Source organism: Diaporthe amygdali, assembly GCF_026229845.1.
Source record: "Diaporthe amygdali strain CAA958 chromosome Unknown NODE_2_length_3802984_cov_64_841326, whole genome shotgun sequence".
Classification (NCBI taxonomy): Eukaryota; Fungi; Ascomycota; class Sordariomycetes; order Diaporthales; family Diaporthaceae; genus Diaporthe; species Diaporthe amygdali.
Genome location: NW_026517022.1, coordinates 530,673 through 549,936, shown reverse-complemented (window position 1 = coordinate 549,936; position 19,264 = coordinate 530,673). Strand labels below are relative to the sequence as shown.

At 53.7% G+C, this 19,264-nt stretch overlaps 6 protein-coding genes across 6 annotated transcripts; 4 read left to right on the top strand and 2 right to left on the bottom strand.

The window, feature by feature from the left end:
- Window positions 1-132: 132 nt before the first annotated feature.
- Window positions 133-8,198, top strand: J7T55_011525 (beige/BEACH domain-containing protein; the record flags this gene model as incomplete). Its single annotated transcript, XM_053135435.1, has 6 exons — window positions 133-547; window positions 608-2,749; window positions 2,806-3,191; window positions 3,252-3,723; window positions 3,781-8,093; window positions 8,166-8,198. 6 exons carry the CDS (start codon window positions 133-135, stop codon window positions 8,196-8,198), a joined length of 7,761 nt encoding a protein of 2,586 aa, XP_052999332.1.
- A 1,107-nt stretch (window positions 8,199-9,305) lies between these two features.
- On the bottom strand, window positions 9,306-9,619 carry J7T55_011524 (NADH dehydrogenase; the record flags this gene model as incomplete). The annotated part of the gene is made up of 2 exons (XM_053135424.1): window positions 9,306-9,358; window positions 9,430-9,619. The coding sequence occupies 2 exons, from the start codon at window positions 9,617-9,619 to the stop codon at window positions 9,306-9,308; spliced, it is 243 nt and encodes an 80-aa protein (XP_052999331.1).
- A 555-nt stretch (window positions 9,620-10,174) lies between these two features.
- On the top strand, window positions 10,175-11,761 carry J7T55_011523 (dolichyl-di-phosphooligosaccharide-protein glycotransferase; the record flags this gene model as incomplete). The annotated part of the gene is made up of 4 exons (XM_053135412.1): window positions 10,175-10,316; window positions 10,379-10,489; window positions 10,554-11,266; window positions 11,330-11,761. 4 exons carry the CDS (start codon window positions 10,175-10,177, stop codon window positions 11,759-11,761), a joined length of 1,398 nt encoding a protein of 465 aa, XP_052999330.1.
- A 2,131-nt stretch (window positions 11,762-13,892) lies between these two features.
- On the top strand, window positions 13,893-14,723 carry J7T55_011522 (pre-mrna-splicing factor isy1; the record flags this gene model as incomplete). Its single annotated transcript, XM_053135401.1, has 2 exons — window positions 13,893-13,895; window positions 13,971-14,723. 2 exons carry the CDS (start codon window positions 13,893-13,895, stop codon window positions 14,721-14,723), a joined length of 756 nt encoding a protein of 251 aa, XP_052999329.1.
- A 251-nt stretch (window positions 14,724-14,974) lies between these two features.
- J7T55_011521 (ser thr protein phosphatase family) lies at window positions 14,975-16,792 on the bottom strand (the record flags this gene model as incomplete). Its single annotated transcript, XM_053135390.1, has 1 exon — window positions 14,975-16,792. One exon carries the CDS (start codon window positions 16,790-16,792, stop codon window positions 14,975-14,977), a length of 1,818 nt encoding a protein of 605 aa, XP_052999328.1.
- Window positions 16,793-18,121: 1,329 nt separating this feature from the next.
- J7T55_011520 (GATA zinc finger) lies at window positions 18,122-19,066 on the top strand (the record flags this gene model as incomplete). Its single annotated transcript, XM_053135379.1, has 2 exons — window positions 18,122-18,418; window positions 18,524-19,066. 2 exons carry the CDS (start codon window positions 18,122-18,124, stop codon window positions 19,064-19,066), a joined length of 840 nt encoding a protein of 279 aa, XP_052999327.1.
- Between the last annotated feature and the right edge of the window lie 198 nt (window positions 19,067-19,264).

Sequence of the window (19,264 nt, the reverse complement as noted above, 5' to 3'; positions counted from 1 at the left end):
CCCCTCCTGCCAGCTTTCCATGCAGCAATCCCGTGGCTGCAGCCTGGACCCTTGACGGGTGCTGGGACAACCTTTGACGCAACAACCGAAGAGATGACAAGTCTGTGAAGGCACATTTGAGCGGTCTCGACGATGGAGTCCCTCTCTGTGCCCAAGCTGGCTGCTCGATCGCGCCGATACCGTTCCTCGACCTCAGCTTCGAACCCTCCTGTCGTGACCAAGGCAGCAGAAGTACTGCAGTCGCTCCTTGACAAGCTTGCTGCTGCCCTTCGAGCTCCCCAGGGCAGCGACTATCCCGAGTTTCCCCCACTCATCGAGCTCGGCCGACAGGTACACCAGCATGTCGCTGCCACCAATCCTCCGTGCCCAGCCCAAGACGACTTCCGCCATCTAGATGGCTTCCGGCATCTGCTCAACGTCCTCCGAACCTACTCTGGCTTCTACAATCCACAGCGGCGGAGTTTGGAAGAGAAGAAAGGCTTCTTCGAGCTCCTGCACATCGTCCTGGCAATATTCACGGCTGCTTTCAGGGAACACCATGGCAATCGTCGCTATTTCAAGCGTAGGGTTGAGGGCGGGGGCTGGGAGGCATTGGAACAAATTATAGCCAGCGTTGGCCTGGGAGGCACCGACTCGGACGTGTGGACAAATTGCCAACTGTTCGGAAAGCTGCTGTCGTTCTCTCTTGACGACCAGAGGCTGGATGAGCTCTGCCAAGCGGTCGCCGTGACTTCTGCCCCCGAAGGAACCAGCGAAGCCAGTGATGACGTTGCGTACCAGACGACCGATGGGGGCCGAATTACTCAATTTGAAGTTACTACAATAGAGAGAGAGCTGGAGAAGATCATAACGTCCACGACGGTGCTTCGAAATCCCGAGATCCTGCGTGCAGTCATCGACTTTTGGGAGTCCATGCCCAGGAATCCGGAATCTGCCGAGTCTTTTGCTTCGGCCATCGTTCTGGCTACCATGAAGCTGGCCAGCTCTGCTTCATTTTCCAACCTGAATGCACTACATGGAACTGGGGCACTCTCTAGATTCCTCGCCCTGTACCTCGGGGGAGAATCGAGGCTATCAGAATATGAACGAGGGGTGGTTCTCAGTCTCTGCAAGTCTTTGATGCATCTCGGCGTCGGCAGGCTGGCCGATGTACAGCTGCTCTTGTCGAAACAAGATGCCACTGCTTCCCAGTTCTGTCTGGATATGGCATCGAGATTCAACGGGCCCCCATTTGTACAATTCGACCTCTCTCTTCATGGGCATTCGTCCATTGAGCTGCCCTCGCTTGGACGCTCGTTCCCCCCACAGTCATCGGGTGGCTATACTTTCACTGCCTGGATTCGAGTGGACCGCTTCGACCCAGGCTCACACACGACCATCTTTGGCGTTTTCGATGCCACTCAGACATGCTTTCTTCTGGCATATTTGGAAAAAGATACCCACAATTTCATTCTGCAGACGTCTGTGACCTCCCAACGGCCCAGCGTCCGGTTCAAGTCGGTCAAATTCAAGGAAAGTCGATGGTACCACATTGCAATTGTTCATCGACGGCCAAGGACGATGACAGCGAGCAAGGCTTCGTTGTACGTCAATGGCGAATTTGCCGAGCAGATCAAGTCGCAATATCCAGTACCTCCTCCCATGAGCAATGCAAGCACGGAGAGTTTCGCATCTTTCAACTCCGTCAGCAACAAGCCACATCCTGTGCAGGCCTTTTTAGGGACCCCTCGTGATCTGTCTACGAAGCTCGGTCCTGGGCTTGTCTTTTCCAAATGGTCTTTGGCATCGGCTCATCTCTTCGAAGAAGTTCTGAGTGATGACCTGCTTGCAGTTCACTATCGCCTGGGCCCAAGGTATCAAGGAAATTTCCAAGACTGCCTTGGAGGTTTTCAGACGTACGAAGCATCAGCAGCCTTGGGTCTCCGTAACGAAATGTTGCACCCAGGCAAGGAAGAAGGCTCATCAGATATTCTCAAGGCAATCCGAGACAAGGCCAGTAGCCTCGTGCCAGAACAGAAGATCCTCATGAGCACGTTGCCCACTGCCATTTTCCATCCCGAGGGCCAGTTCCTCGACTCCTTCCTCTTTCGGTCTTTGTCTAGGAATGCAGCTAGTAACCTGTTCCAGCTGGCGACCAAGAGCGGAACTGCTATCTCCATAAACGCCGCTCTACCATGCGTCAACGACGCTCTTGTGAGGGCTCATGGTGTCGCTGTGCTGACCGGAGATCCCGTCGTCACAACACCTTACAATTTCGACGATAATCTCTGGCGGATCGGCGGATTCACGCCCGTTGCCCTAAAGCTGGTCGAGCGAGCCAAGACAGCTGAAGAATTCCTAAGATCCGTCGAGCTGATGTTCTTGTCCATCAAGAAAAGCTGGAGAAACAGTGAAGCAATGGAGCGAGACAATGGTTATGCTATCCTTGGCATGCTACTAAGAGCCAAGCTGGGATATGCGACCTCTGGAAGCGATATACCTGGCTGGCGTCTTCTCCTCACCCCCGAGGACCGAGACAAGCTGAGTTTTCAGCTCCTCAGCTTGGTGCTAGACTTTGTTGGCTACAAGCATGCTTCACCCGTCGAGTCCTTTATCATCAACCCTCTTGCATATCGTATTTTGTTGATCGACTTCGATACTTGGCGAAAGGCGGCTCCCATTACCCAGGAATTGTACTACAAACAGTTTGTGACATTCGCTGTCAACAGCAAGTTCCACGAGTTCAATAGTCGCCGACTGCAGCGAATGCGTAAGTACTCGAACAACCAACATGGCGAGTCTCAGAAGCTGATGGTTTACATATAGGGATTGTGAAAAGACTCTTGGATGCTTTAAAAGCAGAGACAATTTCTGAAAATGTGATGCCTCATTTCCTGGATGCGTTCGAGAGTCTTATCAAATGCAACTTCAACGCCGAGGCCCACCGCACAATCGCCCTGTTCATCACTTATACCTTTCATTCGTCAGCTAACTCCCAACCACGAACTCCGAGGCCATTGTCTGCAATCACCCCATCCAACGGTAGGCCTGGCTTGCGTCGCGCCACAGTGGACTCGGCAAATGGCGCGAATTTGCCGGCCTTGACGAGAAAGCAAGTTGGTGTGAAGATACTGGCGCTGTACACAAGACTGCTCTGCGACAAGGGAAACTTCACGGATATCCACAAGTTTGCCCGCACAGTAACGAACAAGGTAAGTTGCAGTGTTTCTTGTTTCTTGTTCCTTTTTTCGTTGCTGACCTCACAACATTAGTGGCTCCTGTACCTACTTGCCGAGGAGAACCCGGAAGTCATTGTCTATGGCTGCAAGATACTCGCTAGAGTACTCGTATCGCATGGGTCCAGTTATGCCTCCAAATTTGCGAAGAAGACCGGAGGTTTCGCAATCATGTCTCACCGTTTGAAGCATTGGTGGGATATCCCAACTCTGTGGCCAATGTGCCTTAGCATACTTTTTGGAGTAGATGTGGCGAAGATCGACTTTGATCGGAGTTTTGATCTGCTGAACCTGACAGACTTGTTTGGCGAGTGCCGAGTCACTTTCCCTGACGTTCTACCGGTCATCACAACAATGCTCCAGCATGGCCTTAGGGACATTTTGAAGTATCAGGATGACCCGGATTCACCAGTGGGTGTTGAAAGAGGGCACTCCAGGAACTTGAGCGCCTCTGAATCTAGACCTCGCGCACGATCCATGAATTTTGTCGACGAACTCGGAGCTAGACGTGCGTATCAATCCTATCCCCATATTCTCAGCCTCCCCACAGCTAACAAATCGGCAGGCACACGCGGTGTAGATAAAGAGAGAGTGGCGAGCCATGCTGTTGTTCTCCAAACCGTTGTTCGATTCCTGTCAAGTCTTCACCAGAAATCAGCGGACTTCCGGGAGTTCGCGCTCTCCTCTGATTACGTACGGCTACTCCTCTCTGCTTTGTACCCGGTACTGCTCAGCACCGATCCTGTGAGCCCGGAGACAGAGTTGAATTCAAGAGACTCTGCGCTCACTTTTGATGGCGGCGATGTCATCATTCGACCGTTGGCAGGTTCATCGAGCCCGGCACCAATCGTGAGGGCGTCTGTCGTTCCCTCATCCGGAGAGCTGCCCGGCCAGTCTAGGGGTACTCAACTCCGGCGTGCATCCTCTTTCGTCCTTCTTACGTCGCAAGAATCGCCGCAGGCTGCGAAAAGCAGCGCACGGCTAGCGCATGTCATGTCTCCAAAGTTGCAAGTACAAGCACAGAAAATCAGCAACGTCGTATTAGAGGGCTTATTGGACCTCGTGCTTGACGTCTTTATCGACCAATTGCTGGCTCGAAAGGAATTCCCAGGCTTCGGCCTATTCTTAAAAATACCTCCAGGTTTCCAGGAACACCAGGCCTATTTCGAGTCCTATGTCCTGCGGCACGCAATTTCTCGCTTAAGCGCATTGATTCAAAACGACCAAACTGTCCTGCACGAAACCAAAGTTCTTCAAAATATGGCTCGATTTGCTACACACATCTTGGACACAATATTTGAAGGATGGTTCATGAATGGTGCCGAACCTGTGACTGACTTTCTGGGAAGCATCCTGGAGTATCTTGCACGGCCCGACGTATCATCGCTGAAGAGCGTGAGGCTGTGCAGCCAGAGTGTCTCTGTCCTGAAGGGGTCTATCATCAAGCTGGTCCTGCTTCGTCTGTCTGACACTGATGATGCCCAAGTGTCAGAGGGAGATAACCTGGCAGTGTTATCTAATCTCTACTATTGGCAAATCGTCTTGCTTGACTGTCTATCGGCAAATGACGATTCTATGAGCCTCATCTGGTATCAGCTTTACGGCAAGCTCATTGATGCTCGTGAGCCCATCCGTCTAGCGGCTGCTGGAATTTTGCGCATCATTCTAGTTCAAAAGCCGGATGAGTGCTCACGGGTCTTCCGAGAGATCCCAATGCAGGCAGACGAATCCCAGCTGACCAAAGGCTTCACTCGTCTGACTGAGGTCGATGACGGAACCTTTGTCGAATGGGTTGACCAACACAGACCTTCGCTAGACGCGCTATTTCTGGGTGGTATGTCGAAGACATGGGAGGAATACGTCAGCTCAGAGAATCAGCGCACCTTGGAGACTGCCAGATCGCGACTGTCGAAACGCAAAGAAAAGCTCAAGCAGTGGCGTGATGAGGCTCGACAAATCGAAAACGTTCTCTTGCGTCATGAGATGGCAAATAGTGCTTGGATGAAGAGCATATTCTGCACTGAACACTCTAAACATCAACGGCTCACTCAAGATCAACAAGACGATTTCGTATTTCTCATCAGCTCCTTTGCAAAGATGGACCGGGATCTCAAACGTCCTGGCGGCGTCTTTGCAGAGACCGACCGCACAATCAAGTGGAAGCTTGACAGGACAGAGGGAAGGAACCGGATGCGCCTACGTCTATTGCCAGACAACTCCAAGTTGGGAGAAGAGTATCAGTCCAAACAAGCCAAGAAGAAACCATCCGAATCTAGGCCGTCGGATTCCTTGCCTGCCGTTGCTGGCCTCAAGCTGGACACAAAAATTGGACCAGGGACTTCCGGCACGAACACGCCTCAAGTCAGCGCGATCAACGAGGTCGGAGAGGGCGTTGCTCTCACAGACGAGCCTGCTTCGACTGACCAAGAATCAGAGCCAGGTGTGACTCCAGAAGAGGAATTCGAGCTCATCGAAGATCTCAATGAGCCGGAAGGCGATGACTCGTTTGAAGACAAGAACAGAAAGGTCATGCGGCGCCTCGAGCTGGGTGACACCGTACAAAGCGTGTACAATATTTCACGAATCATCGGTCTCGAGGCGTGCGAAGGCATTCTCATCATCGGCAAAGAAGCACTCTACATCATGGACAATGTCTTCCGTAGCGCTGATGGAGAAATCATCAATGTCTGGCAAGCTCCACCGGACGAGCGTGACCCATACTCCCAGATCATCACGGGCAGCAAGGCCGCGGAGAGGCCTAAGGCACAGAGGGGGAGTGAACAAGAGTCCCGCAGCTGGAGATGGCATGACGTGATTAGTATCTCCAAACGCCGCTTTCTGTTCAGGGACGTTGCCATCGAAATTTTCTTCACAGATGGTCGCAGTTACCTGATGACTGCACTGAATCCAAGCATACGGGACGAAGTTTTTGCCAGGCTTTCCAACAAGACTCCTCATACGTCGGATCCGAAGTCATTGCCGAACCCAGAAGATGCATGGAGATTGGAAGGCATCAAGGTCTTTGACGAGGCTCCTCAGTCTTTTGGCTCCAAGTTTGGGAGTATCTTCAACGCGTCACCCTGGACTCCAATAATGAGAAAGTGGCAAAAGGGAGAGATATCCAATTTCCACTACTTGATGCTCGTGAACACGATGGCCGGGCGGACGTTCAACGACTTGACGCAATATCCAGTCTTTCCTTGGGTCCTCGCAGACTACACGAGTGAGGAACTCGACCTAACAGACCCAGCCAGTTTCCGAGACCTCTCAAAGCCAATGGGTGCGCAGACCGTTTCTCGGCAGACCGACTACATGATGAGGTACAGCAATTTGATGGAAGTGGGTGAAATCCCATTCCACTACGGTACACATTACTCGTCCGCTATGGCTGTAGCATCGTACCTCATCCGGCTGCCTCCATTTGTACAATCATACATCCTGCTCCAAGGTGGCACCTTCGATCACCCAGATCGTCTGTTCTACTCCATCGAGGGCGCATGGAAATCGTCGTCCAGGGACAATGGAACTGACGTTCGGGAACTTATTCCTGAGTTCTTCTATCTGCCTGACTTTCTCACGAATACGAATGGCTACGATTTTGGACACCGTCAAGGCAATGCTGGAAAGGTTGACCATGTCATACTTCCGCCATGGGCCAAAGGAGATCCAAAGATTTTCATTGAGAAGAATCGACAAGCTCTTGAGAGCCCATACGTGACGGAGAATTTGAACCACTGGATCGACCTGGTTTTCGGTTTTAAGCAGAGAGGCGAAGCTGCTGTGGAAAACCTGAACGTGTTCCATCATTTGTCCTATCATGGTGCTATTGATCTGGACAGCCTGGTCGACAAAAACGAGCGGGCCATCACTACGAATATCATCCACAACTTCGGACAAACGCCACATCAAGTCTTCACTAAGCCCCACCCCGTTCGAGAATACGTACATCTGCCGACTAGAAGGCTTGATACTGGTGTGCAGTCGCTGACTAGGGTCAACTACCCGCTGCTTGAAAGCCACGAACGGGTTGCGTCCCTCATCTATGCTCCGAAACTCGATCGGCTCCTGTGCGCATCGCCTTTCCGCCTCAACATGCCACCGCATTTCGACAAGTTTCTCGAGTGGGGCTTCGCGGACAATAGCATTCGATTCTTCCTCAGCGACAACCGCAAGCCCGTCGGGCTCCTCGAGAATCTCCACCAAGGCCAAATATCATGCGTTGCCTTTGCTGATTCCAAGACCCTCATCACAGCCGGCGATGATAGCGTCATATCCGTGTTCACCATAAAATCATCATCGGGCAAGAACGTTGAGCTTCTTCCTAGAATGTCTCTCTTTGGCCACAAGACACCAGTCAACGTGATTGCCGTCTCCAAGGCATTCAGCACATTCCTCACTGTATCTCAAGACGGCACTGCGTTCCTGTGGGACCTCAACCGCCTGGACTTCATCCGGAAGCTTCCGGTGTCCCGCCCGGTCGAATGCGCCCGTATCAACGATGTGTCGGGGGAGATCATGCTGTGCTGCGGGCCCAACGTGCTCCTCTTTACACTCAACGGCGAGCTCATACTCGAGCAGAACGTCTGCGGCGGCACGAACGAGGCCCCCGACGATTATGTGCACTCGTGCGCCTTCTACGAGGGCAATAGCAGCGAGTGGCTCGAGAACTTCCTCGTGTTCACTGGTCACAGGAGGGGCAGGGTAAACGTCTGGAAGAAAACCGTGCGAAGAGGCGACGGCAAGTGGGCGCTTGAGCTCCTCAGGAGGCTGGATCATATCGACAACAAGAGCGAGACTGGATCGAACATAGATGCGCCGATCACTTGTATCACGCCAATGCCTCAAATGGTGTATACCGGAGATGAAGATGGGCGAGTGGTAAGTTTTGTTCCGAACAAGCACCCTTATGAGACGACACGGAACCCCAACTAACACGAGCGCCTTGTTCAGTATGAATGGAACCTTGTGCAACGGGAGCGTTAGTGGCCTCCCTCGTCGGGGTCATCAGGATCAGTCGCGAGCATGTGAATATAGAGATATGAGGTGCTTGGGCATGGCATGGCGGAAGCGCTGTCTGGCATTTGGGTGCGATATCTGAATATTGTTTATATGAAAGTTTCCATGAAATTGGATCCGCATTCGCAGGGTATTGCCTTCTGGGTTAGAGAGGAGTGCTGGGGTGGTTGAGACCGGGGATATAGATGCATAAAGGAGGTTAGGTACATATGGAATTAGCCAAGAGAAGAACAGATATGGTGTCGACTAGTTTTGCCGAGCAGAAACTCCCGGGTCCCCTCTCCCCGTGACCTCTCACAGTTGGTTTCTCCTGCGCACCATCTACCAGGGGGTTGTTGGCGTACAGCTTGCCATGGCAAGGTTCGATTCTATGTTCCTGAAAGCACTTGTACAGCCTGATAGTCATGTTGCGCATCTCAGGATTTCCAGGAAGCAACTGAAAACGGATCGATGACTTGGTACGACGAGATGAGAGCGATCATTATGCCGTGGGGTTCGAGCTACAGTGATGGTCAGAGAACATCCAAAGCAAAGGAAAAGTCTTTTTTGTTGGACCATATCCTTTCAGAAACAAGGGTTGGACCAAAAGGCTGTGGATTGGGGAGCAGCCGCGCTTTGTATAACTTTCCAGTCTCTTGAACCCTTTCACGTGTGTTCTTAAGCGAGACTCATCTTGATCTGCTCATCATTTCGACTGCCTTGCCTTTTCTTGGGTCGCATCCTGGCAGATCGGCCCAAGCTTTTGTAGTCTTTGTCCTCGGTTCACCAACACTATGGTCAATACTCAACTGGCCATCGGCCGGCACAAGGAGGCCAGCTTTCCTGTGAATAGATGGCGGTCGTAACACGAGGCTTCTCAATACCAATCGAGCCACCTACCAAGCGATTGAGGCCGAGGAAGACTTTGATTCAATTTTTTTATTTCCTTTGTTGATTCAAATATCCCCAACGCCGCACCCTATGTACACTTGACGTGACCTCTACCGCGAGATTTCAGTCCTCACGTGGCCCGTTCAAGTCGTTCGGTGTATCCATCCCATGCAACACCTTTATGCCTCAACACCTCCAGGATCATCAGTCTGAGCCATCATCGTAGCCACTCAATGTCTTCCTAGGGCCGGCAGGGACTGTCCACGGCATCAGTATGGGGAGAACAGCGGACTGTTTAGGGAAGGGGGCGGGCGCGGGCTGTTCGTACTTGGATAGGTTGTGGGTAGAGGCTTCGCGTCGTAGTCTCCGAGGGCATGTCTGATGGGTGGCACGACGGCGAGGGTGACGGGGCCAATGGCACCGATCACGCAGGACCAGAAGAGGGCGGGACGCTCGCGCGACGCCCAGCGCCAGTATCGGACGGGTTGTTGCCAGAAGAGGGGCGCTCGGCCGGACATTTTGGCTTCTGTGGAAGTGAGTCAGAAATTGAGGATAACGATAGCAGTCGAAGTAGGTGCGCAATCACTTACTTGTGTTCGCGGGGTCGTGGGTGGGTGGCTGTTGGGACTGGCTTGCTTCCTTCAAGAGCTCTCCCTCTCTCTATACAGCTGCTACTCATAAAGTGAAGTCAGAGAGGTCAGGCCTGTTGGCCGGGGTACAATTGGTCAATCGAGATTACGTAAGGGTCTGGCGCTGCTTTCCCTTCTGCATTGCTTGCTCAAGGACCCCTGTCGAAGCTGTCGCAAGAAGCCACGCTGGGCTGGCAGGGGTCGAAGGGGCCCCACGAGTCTTGGCAAATGGGCGACGTATCCAGAGCTCTTGTTGTATGTAGTTCCAGGCTGTCCATCGACTTTCTGGTGATGTGAATGCCAGCTGCTTGCGACAACTTCACTCCACCCCCTCACAGCAGTGAAACCCATAAATTGGTAGCTGCCACATGACAACCACGGCCCAGCTGTCATCTTCACCATTTCCCTTTTCCCTGCGCAAGTAGGCGCTAGTTGTTGTTAAAGATGAAGTTCCTCGTTTCTCTTCTTCTGCTGGCCCTCGCAGCTATTACGCAAGCTGCAAGCGCCACGGGCGATCGCCTTCTGAGCATCTGGGAGGATGTCGACGACCAGAAGCTCTACTCCAAATTCATAGGAGACCTAGAGAGTATGCAAACCCTCAATGAAATTTATAATAATCTTACAATGGCTAACCCTATTGCGTTGCAGAGCGAGGCTACAAGATCACCCATGCGACTCCCAAACAGGAAGACCTGAGGTTGGAGCACCTTGGCGAGAAGACCTTTGACCACCTCGTCATCTTTCCAACCAAGTCAAAGGGTAAGAGCCGCCTCAAAATCCCAGAAATTTCATGACAATCATGCTGACAAGAATAATAACTTAGGACTTGGCCCCAACCTGACTGCCCAAAAGCTCCTCGACTTCCTCAACGCTGACGGCAACATCCTGCTTGCCCTGAGCTCCACACAGCCCGTCCCCACGGCCCTGAACGCTCTCCTTCTCGAGCTGGACATCCACATCCCCGCCGAGCGAACCGGTCTGGTTGTTGACCATTTCAACTATGATTCGAAGTCCGCGGGCGACCTCCACGATGTCCTCCTTCTGCCGACTCCCGGCGACTACCGACCCGATACCAAGAACTACTTCGGCAGCGGTGGCAAGAAAGACTTGCTCGCCTTCCCTCGCGGTCTCGGTCACACCTTGGGCAACGGGCCCCTCCTGACGCCCATCCTGAGGGCCCCACGGACAGCCTACATCTACAACGAGAAGGAGCAGTCTGAGGTCGTGGACGAGGTCTTCGCTGCTGGCGAGCAGCTCTCGCTCGTTTCCGCCTTCCAGTCCCGCAACTCTGCCCGTTTCACGCTCGTTGGCTCCGCCGAGATGTTCCAGGACAAGTGGCTGGATGCCAAGGTCAAGCTCCCAGAGGGCAAGGAGGCAGTCACCGCTTGGAACGAGCAGTTCGCCCGCCGTGTCAGTGGCTGGACCTTCCACGAGATCGGACACCTGCGCGTCAACCACGTCGAGCATCATCTGGCTGAGGAGGGACCTTTGGCCAATGTCTCCAACCCATCCATCTACCGTGTCAACAACAATGTTGTATGTAGCGTTCCACCATCCGACGCATCGAGTACCCCAGCAGCTAACACATGAATTCCGTAGACATACGAGATTTCCATCTCGGAATGGGTCTGGGACAGGTGGTGGGACTTCAAGGTCCCCGAGGGCGATGAGCTGCAGCTCGAATTCAGCATGCTCTCCCCCCTGCACCGCATCCCCATCAAGAAGATGAAGCGTGCTTCCTCCGAGACTGACGGCATCTTCCGCGTGACCTTCCGGGTCCCTGACCACCACGGCGTCTACAACTTCTTGACCAACTACAAGCGGCCGTTCCTGACCAACATCGAGGAGAAGCGCAGCGTGACCGTCCGCCACATGGCCCACGACGAGTACCCCTACAGCTACGAGATCCCTGCTGCTTGGCCCTACCTCACCAGCATTGGCGTCACTTGTGTGGGCTGGTTGGCTTTTGTCGCCATTTGGATGTTTAACAAGCCTGCACAGCAGGCCGGGGACGCGAAGAAGAAGCAGTAGATCCGCGGGGCTACCAAGGGATTAGATCAACTAAGTTGGTGGGAGGTGATTGATAGCCATAGAAGTAAGTAAGTACATGGCATTTTCGCAATCCAGGGTGCCTGGATCTGGAAGAAGTTGGCCTGGCATCGTCCTGTGTGTGTATGTACAATACCTTGGGATAAGGGTCCCAATTGGGAGGGGCCCAGGTTCACAAAAGTCTACTGGGTCAATGAACGAGCATTATGATTTCGATTTTCCCTATCGAGCCCTTCCTGTGACTGACCTGAAATATTACCCAAACGTTCTCAAATAGCGTGCTTGCATACGATAGCTTCCGTCACTAGTCCACGCTCATACACGGAAACAAGTCCATTCCCATAGTCTCTGCGGCCGGTCTCTCAAACCCATGCTCAGTCCGCGATCATGACCGAAATCCAGATATGCCAAAGGCTTTCTGAGCTCCGGACAAGAATCGGGCTTTCAAGATACCTGTTAAAGCCTTGAGGTCCGCTAGTGCCGACCAAGGTACATAAAGCGCACGCCGGTGTCTGAGGATAGAAGAGGGAAAGGTTGATGGCTGGGAGAAGGGGTAAAAAATAGAATATCAGCTTCATGTGCCCTCAGATTAGCTCTCTTCTGTTCTCACCGACAACCGTCGCCAGAGAACCCCCACAGTGAGGGTCAACGGCTTCTGCTGTCTGCAAATTTGGCTTTTTGGACCTTTGAAGTCATCACCGGGCGAAAGCATTTAACGTAGTTGTTCCCACCAGAGCCAACCGCTTGGAAGGCGTCACCAATCCGCGACACGTCCCCAATGAAACAAGAGAGACGCCCGCCGCATCCGATTGAAAACTATTTTTGAACCGTCACCGGCGGCCGCCAAAAGAATTGGAGCACATGCCTCTGGTCAGTTGCTAATTTGTCGTCATCGCAGCTGAGACGTCGTTCCAAAGGGAAGTGATGGAGGAAAGGGGAAGACAGGCAAGAGGATGGGGGGAAACAATGTGTTAATGTGTTTTGTGTCTGCTCAGATCTCTGTTCTTCTTTGACTGTGTCATTTCGCATCGGCCAGCATAAAAGCAAAACGCCGAGGATTCACAAGTGGGAAAGCTCATCCCTTGTTCTTCATCTTCATTGCAGGCTCGAGGTTCGTCCCCACTTGGGAACCAGGCTGAGAAGAATGTAGGAAAGCATAGACACAGGAAATGGGCTTGTAGGAGAGAGTAGCTTCTTTGCTGCTTAACAAGTTCTTGCCAGGAGAAGACCATCCTTGGGCACCGAGGTTGATGCCTGGTATACGTGCGTTGTTCATCTTTGCGTGTTGATATCCACCCGTACCAAGGCGTCAGTCTGGACTTCATGTGAGGCCAGCTGTGTGAAGTTGAGTAATGAGCGTGGCCATATGAGCATCTTATAGACTTAGGCCGCCTAGCAGAGGTTGAGTCCGTCACGAGACCTGGCGTGCGATATGGCTGGTTGAACTCAAAGCCCACCGCACCTGGGCCTGGAGTACTCTATTGACGCCATGTTGGAGACCACAGCGAGTGTGATACTAGCTGCAGGCGTTCAGATGCGAAGTCTAGCAGAAAGATGCAGTGCCAGACCCGAATGTACCAAAGCAATGTAGTGAGCTGCACTTAGGTCGCAGATAAATGAAAATGCTGCGAGCAGCGTGTAGAGACAGCCGTGCGATGCTCAGGTGGGAGCAAGATGATCAGATTCACTAGGTCCATGGGTCTGCTGATTCATCGAAGAAGATGAAACGAGTGGGTTTGATCGAGAGCTCGACAGTCATGCTGCTTTGACGAAAGCTCATGGTACGAGCAGGCTGGTACAGTGAAGGACAAGATGAGGATTGACATGCGCTTGACGCGTTTGCGAGCGCGCCTGCAGGAGAGGACGTCCAGGCAAACTCAAGGCTGAGGGATGGCGCTAGCAGGGCCCCCCACCTGCTGTACAGTACCTGGCTGCTTTCCGACTCGCTAGCAAATGTTCGCTCCACCGCAGCTTTGCAAGGCTGAGATGGGCCGAAGCGATTGACATACTTCCTGCATTCAACGACACCCACCACTATCTCTGTGTATAATCATAGAGCCTCCGCCCGCCAAATTCCGTCTCCTTACCCTTTAAGCCCAAAGACGAACTCAAAATGGTATGTCTCACTCCATTCATCTCCCCATATGCCCAAACAGACAGAACCCTAGGCTAACCAACCCCCCTCCAACAGGCGCGAAACTCAGAAAAGGCCCAGTCGATGCTCTTCCGCTTCCGGGAGGCCCAGGCCGCGGACCTGGGCATCATCGACGCGGGCCGGACGCGGCGGCCCAAGCTCATCACGGAGCAGGACTCGATCCCGAACTGCGAGAAGTGGCGGGGCCAGGTGCTCAAGGAGATCAGCCGCAAGGTGTCGCGCGTGCAGGACCCGGCCCTCAGCGACTACCAGATCCGCGACGTCAACGACGAGATCAACAAGCTCATGCGCGAGAAGTACATGTGGGAGGTGCAGATCCGGAACCTGGGCGGGCCCAACTACATGCGCGGCGGGGCCGGCGGCAAGATGTACGACGAGCAGGGCAGAGAGATACCGGGCGTGGGGAACAAGGGCTACAAGTACTTCGGCCGCGCGAGGGAGCTCCCGGGAGTCAAGGAGCTGTTCGAGGCGGCGGCCAAGGCGAGGGCCGACGGGAGGGAGGACGGGAAGCCGCTCGAGGCCAGGGACGACCTGCGCAAGATCGTCGACGCCGCGTACTACGGCTACGCGCCCGGTGAGGAGGACGACGAGCTGCTGGCCTACGAGCAGGCTAAGGAGGCTGCAGCGTTTGAGAATCTGGCCAAGACGGGGAAGAAGGACGTGCCGCCAACCTGGGAGCCGCTTCCCGGGGACACCGGCGACGGGAAGGCCTGGGAGCTGCCCACCGTCGAGGAGGTGCAGGAGGAGCTGATAGATCGCAGGCGGAGGAAACTGCTGGACCAATTTTGATGATGCTTTGAAAACTTGCTTCTCGTTCTTGCACTACGCCTTGCATTTTCACGGAGTCGGGGGTCATCAAGGGTTGATCAATTTCTAAATACCATTTCCAAATCCAATGCTAATACTCCATTCTGTGAACAAAGCAACCGTGTTCTAAACGCCGTGCCTGTCCCAAGCGTCAAAAGTGCGCATTACACCTGGATCAACAGGATATATGCGAATTATTAGACAAGAATTCCTCCATCGCAACACTGCAATACCTAGCACTTGCCCTTCCAGTTCTTCTTGATCCAGCCCGCCAACATATCCGTGAAGGGAGCCTCGTCCCACAGCTGGACGTTCGCCTTATCGTAGTCGCCGCCACTGAACTTCAGAGCCATGATGACCCAGGGCGTTATGAAGTCGGTGAACACCAGGTCGACGGTCTCTGGCTCGCCTTCAGTTGGCATGTCGATTTCAGCCTGGATGCAGTTGGGCTGGTTGTGGAAGTTGATGGGAGCGTGAACAGCATCGTCTCCATCGGTCCCAATATCGTCCTTGGTGGTGTATCCACTGACAAGGTCCGGTTCATCTTTAGCATCGCCCAGCGGCTTCTGCCCGTCACTTTGCAGCATAGATTTCACAGTGGATTGTGTTGGATAGATGATGTCCTCAGTAATGTGCCACTGCTCAGGCGGGCCCATCATCCTGGCATCAAAAGAAGGCTGATCGAGGATCTGCCCCGCACTGTTCAACATCGGTAGCACCTTCTTCGCGGCACTGTAGGGCACTTCGGGGATATAGGTCATCCTGCTCTGGAATGGGGAGAGAATATACGTAGTGTCCAGGGTGAAGGGGCCCTTGAAGATGTCAAACCGGATGGCGCCGGTGTTGATAATCGCAAGTCTTGGGATGTCCTTTCGCGAATCATTGACAATAATGTCAGGCAGCACTTGCTGGTCGAGCAAAGTGAAGACGCTGTCGTTGCTTGGGTATTTCGTCCTCGCCATCCAATAGTCCTGAGGCGCACAGCCAAACCTCTGGTCCAAGTCCAGGGCCGTCCGAGCCTTGGCGATGATCTTGCTGACATTACGACCATGCTCTGTGGGAAATGTGGACTCGTTGAGCCCCGTGTGGTGATAGAGTCCCAGCAAGTTGTTATCGATGTATCTCCTGTTGAAAGAGACCGCTGTCGTCTCGACGTCTTCTTTCTTTTTGGCAATTCCATCGATGGACATCCACCCAATAGTCTCGAAATACCTCCCGCTCGCGATACCAAAACTCTTTGCGTCCAGGCTAACGGCATCGCGAACATGGGCGTGACCCGCGAAGAAGGCAACTGGGGTGAACCAGTTCTGCTTCCTAATCTCGTTGTGTATCTGTTTAATCTCGTCCATTCGTAGGCCAATATGTCCAATCACCACGAAAATATCAGGCTTTTCTCTGATTGCATTCTGAAACCATTCCTCCTTGATTGTCTTGGAGACAGGTTGTACTATGCTGTTGTTGGCGTTGCCTGTGAAGTCGAACAAGAACCCGAAAGCCACGACATTCAGCTTCTGATTCTTGGTCTGAAACTTCTTGTACCTCGGTGCCATGGGTACAGCCTCGCCCGTTTTGGGGTCGATGTAATCCAGGTTGGAGGCCAGATAATTGTCCTTGAAGTTGGGAACAGTCTGATTCCATTCACGGGCGACAGTATCATCGAGGTAAAGCTCGTGGTTGCCAGTGCAAATGATATCGACATCCTGCTCTTTGAAGATGTCATACGTATACTGGCCCTTGGGCCTGGAGGCGTCGTACAGGCCGTTGCCTTCGACTCGATCGCCAGTATCGACGACAAGCAGGTCGACGCCTTGCTCGTCGGCCTTCTTGCGCATGTGATGGGCAAAGGAGACATAGTCGCCCCAGTCGGCCGAGTACTGGGACTCTTGCAGGTGTCCACCATGCCAACCATGGGTGTCGGTTGTGTGGAGGAAGTTGAGCTGAGCCCACTGGAGATCGCGCATGGGGGCGGGGACGGGCTTCACAGCACTGGGCTGCATGGCTTGGGCGCCAGCTGCGAGCAAGGCGCCCGCCAGGAGAGTTTTGGAAGTCATGTTGCACGTCGGCATCTGCACGACGCTATGGGTTGTAGTACTCGGCTCTGCTGTGTTGGATGGGATGGAACAGTGTTGGGGGGTCGAAGATTGGGGGAAGCTGTGTGTTATGCTCTGCTCTCAGGCAGGTGTCAGAGCACTCATGGTTCCATGCGCACGGTAATTGGTGGTAGCAACAGCAGGACAACTGAATCAGTCAAAGCTTGTGGCAGAGCTTGCTGGGGCAGGGACCTTGTTGGCCACAGGAGCTGTCGGTGACAAGAGACCAGTTAGGTGAAGGTGGTGAAGCATGGACAGCAGCAGAGGCAGCATGGGACCTGGATGACGCATTCAGGATCCATGCTACCCTGCCGGCCTGCACGCTGGGTTATCTGTCAGCTTGCCCACCAACCTACCCGATAAGAGCTTTGGAGGGCGTGTGATGGGCACCTACTGACTGACTGCAGCAATCCAACTATACCCCATGCAGGTACCTCTTACGCTGGGGAGACAGGGGGCGCCAGAGGACCCTTGCTGCCCGTCCGTCCAGCTCCCGTCCAGGCTCCCGTCCAGGGTCTCGTCCCGTCGCACGCCAGTGCCTCCGGACCTCTGTAGGGATTGGCCGTTTTCCCACGGCCGCACAGCCGCACCAGGCCGTCTGATTGACCGTTTGCTTGTGACGCCACACCGTGCTGGGATGGCAGGCAGGCAGGCAGGCAGGCAGACCTCGCAGCTATTCCCATCTATGCCCGCCCCTTCTCGTGAGGGCGATCACCTCGGCATTTTCCCTTACACAGTCACGACAGCTCCCCCATCGCCCCAACCCAACCCAATCCGTCTTAGGAGCATGCGACGTGAGGTGGACCCCTTGATGTAATAAGGGTCCTGGGTAGGTCCGGGGTAGAAACTACAGCTTCCGACTGCACGCTCTCCTGGACAAGCGATTCTTTGCCACCCAACACTAGTGAGACCCTCCTAGTCTAAGACAATCTAGAACCTTTTCGATTTGCCATCGACGCTCGACGCAGATTTTCTTTCCCATTCTTGCGTTTCAAAGGGCAGTTTGGCCTATAACCCAGCAATCCGTTCTAATTCTTCCTCAATCTTCTTTCTCGATCCCACAGCTTGTGCTCGATCTCTGCCCTCCCATACTTGGCGACTTCATCATAGCCCCAGTCGTTCACTCCCTTGTTCAGCTCACGAAACTGGGCACTCAATTTGGCCCACGTGCCCACGCGACCCCAAGCCTGTTGGGGGTGTGTACTTTTGTATCGGCACTCCGGATCTCGAACCGGATTGGCGGTGGTTCGAGCCTGGAGCCGCACCCGTTGTTGATGAATCGCTTATCACATGTCTTCGTTCCCTCTACCTCTACGCCCCGTTGCTCCACCACAGCAGCAACAAGAAAAAGACCACCAGGCACAGCAGGAAGGAGAGCCGCCGCCACCACCAGCAGATGCCGAGCCTAACCAGTTGCCGCCCATCGGCGAGGAGGGCCCGCCTCCTCCCTTCTCTCCTCCCCCTGCCGCAGTCGAGAGTATTGCAGCAAGTGTCGCGAAATGGGTTGACACCACTTCGAGCTTACAGTTGAAGGAAAACCACCAATTCTGGGTGAACGACTCAAATATAGCAGAGAACCTGTTTACTGTGAGTCGTGCACCCCACTGAATCCCTACTTCCTAAAACACTCCTAAGTTGGCATACATCCTTCCCTCCTAAACAAGCCTGAGCTTAACTAACTCTCGATATCAGATCCACCGCAGCACGAAGCACCTGCTAGATTTCACCAGCTCCATAATAGGCAACCATGAGTCCTTTATGGGTCAACGCCCAATCCCAATGATGAGCGACGGTGATATCCTCTTCATGACCCAGCTGTCAAGCGACATCTCCCGCGCCGTGGGCAGCATCTCCGCAATCAGGCACCACGGTCTGCGGGCCGCAAAGAAGCGCAAGACCCGGCCTGACGGCGCCCACCGCGAGGACGCCATCAAACGCTTGTACTCCAGCTCTAGATCCCAACACCACCACCGCCGTCATCACCACGATCACCGCCACTCTCAAACTAACAAGGCAGCAAGCGGGCTCAGCAGCAGCGGGGCTGATCTTGAGGTCGTAGAGGGCGATGACCAGGCAGTCATGTCTTGCTGGAAATGCGGACGGACTGACACCCCTGAGTGGCGCAAGGGTTCAGACGGCGAAATACTCTGTAACCCCTGCGGCCTGGTCTACGCGAAGCAGAGACGAAAAGCCAAGGGTAAAGCTACACACCACTCGCACTCGGGGCCTTCATGAAACCTACAGAGACTTTGGGGTCTTGTCGTTGGCAAAGTCCTATTAGCAACCGAATCAACCATTACGAACCACGTCACTACGGGCGGGGGAAAAAAGCACCTTCTAAAGAGGCCATGCTGGTTAGGCCACGCCGGGCTGAACGATAACTGAAAAAGACGATGACGTATACGTTTGCTAGATTCGCATGTTCGGCTTGTA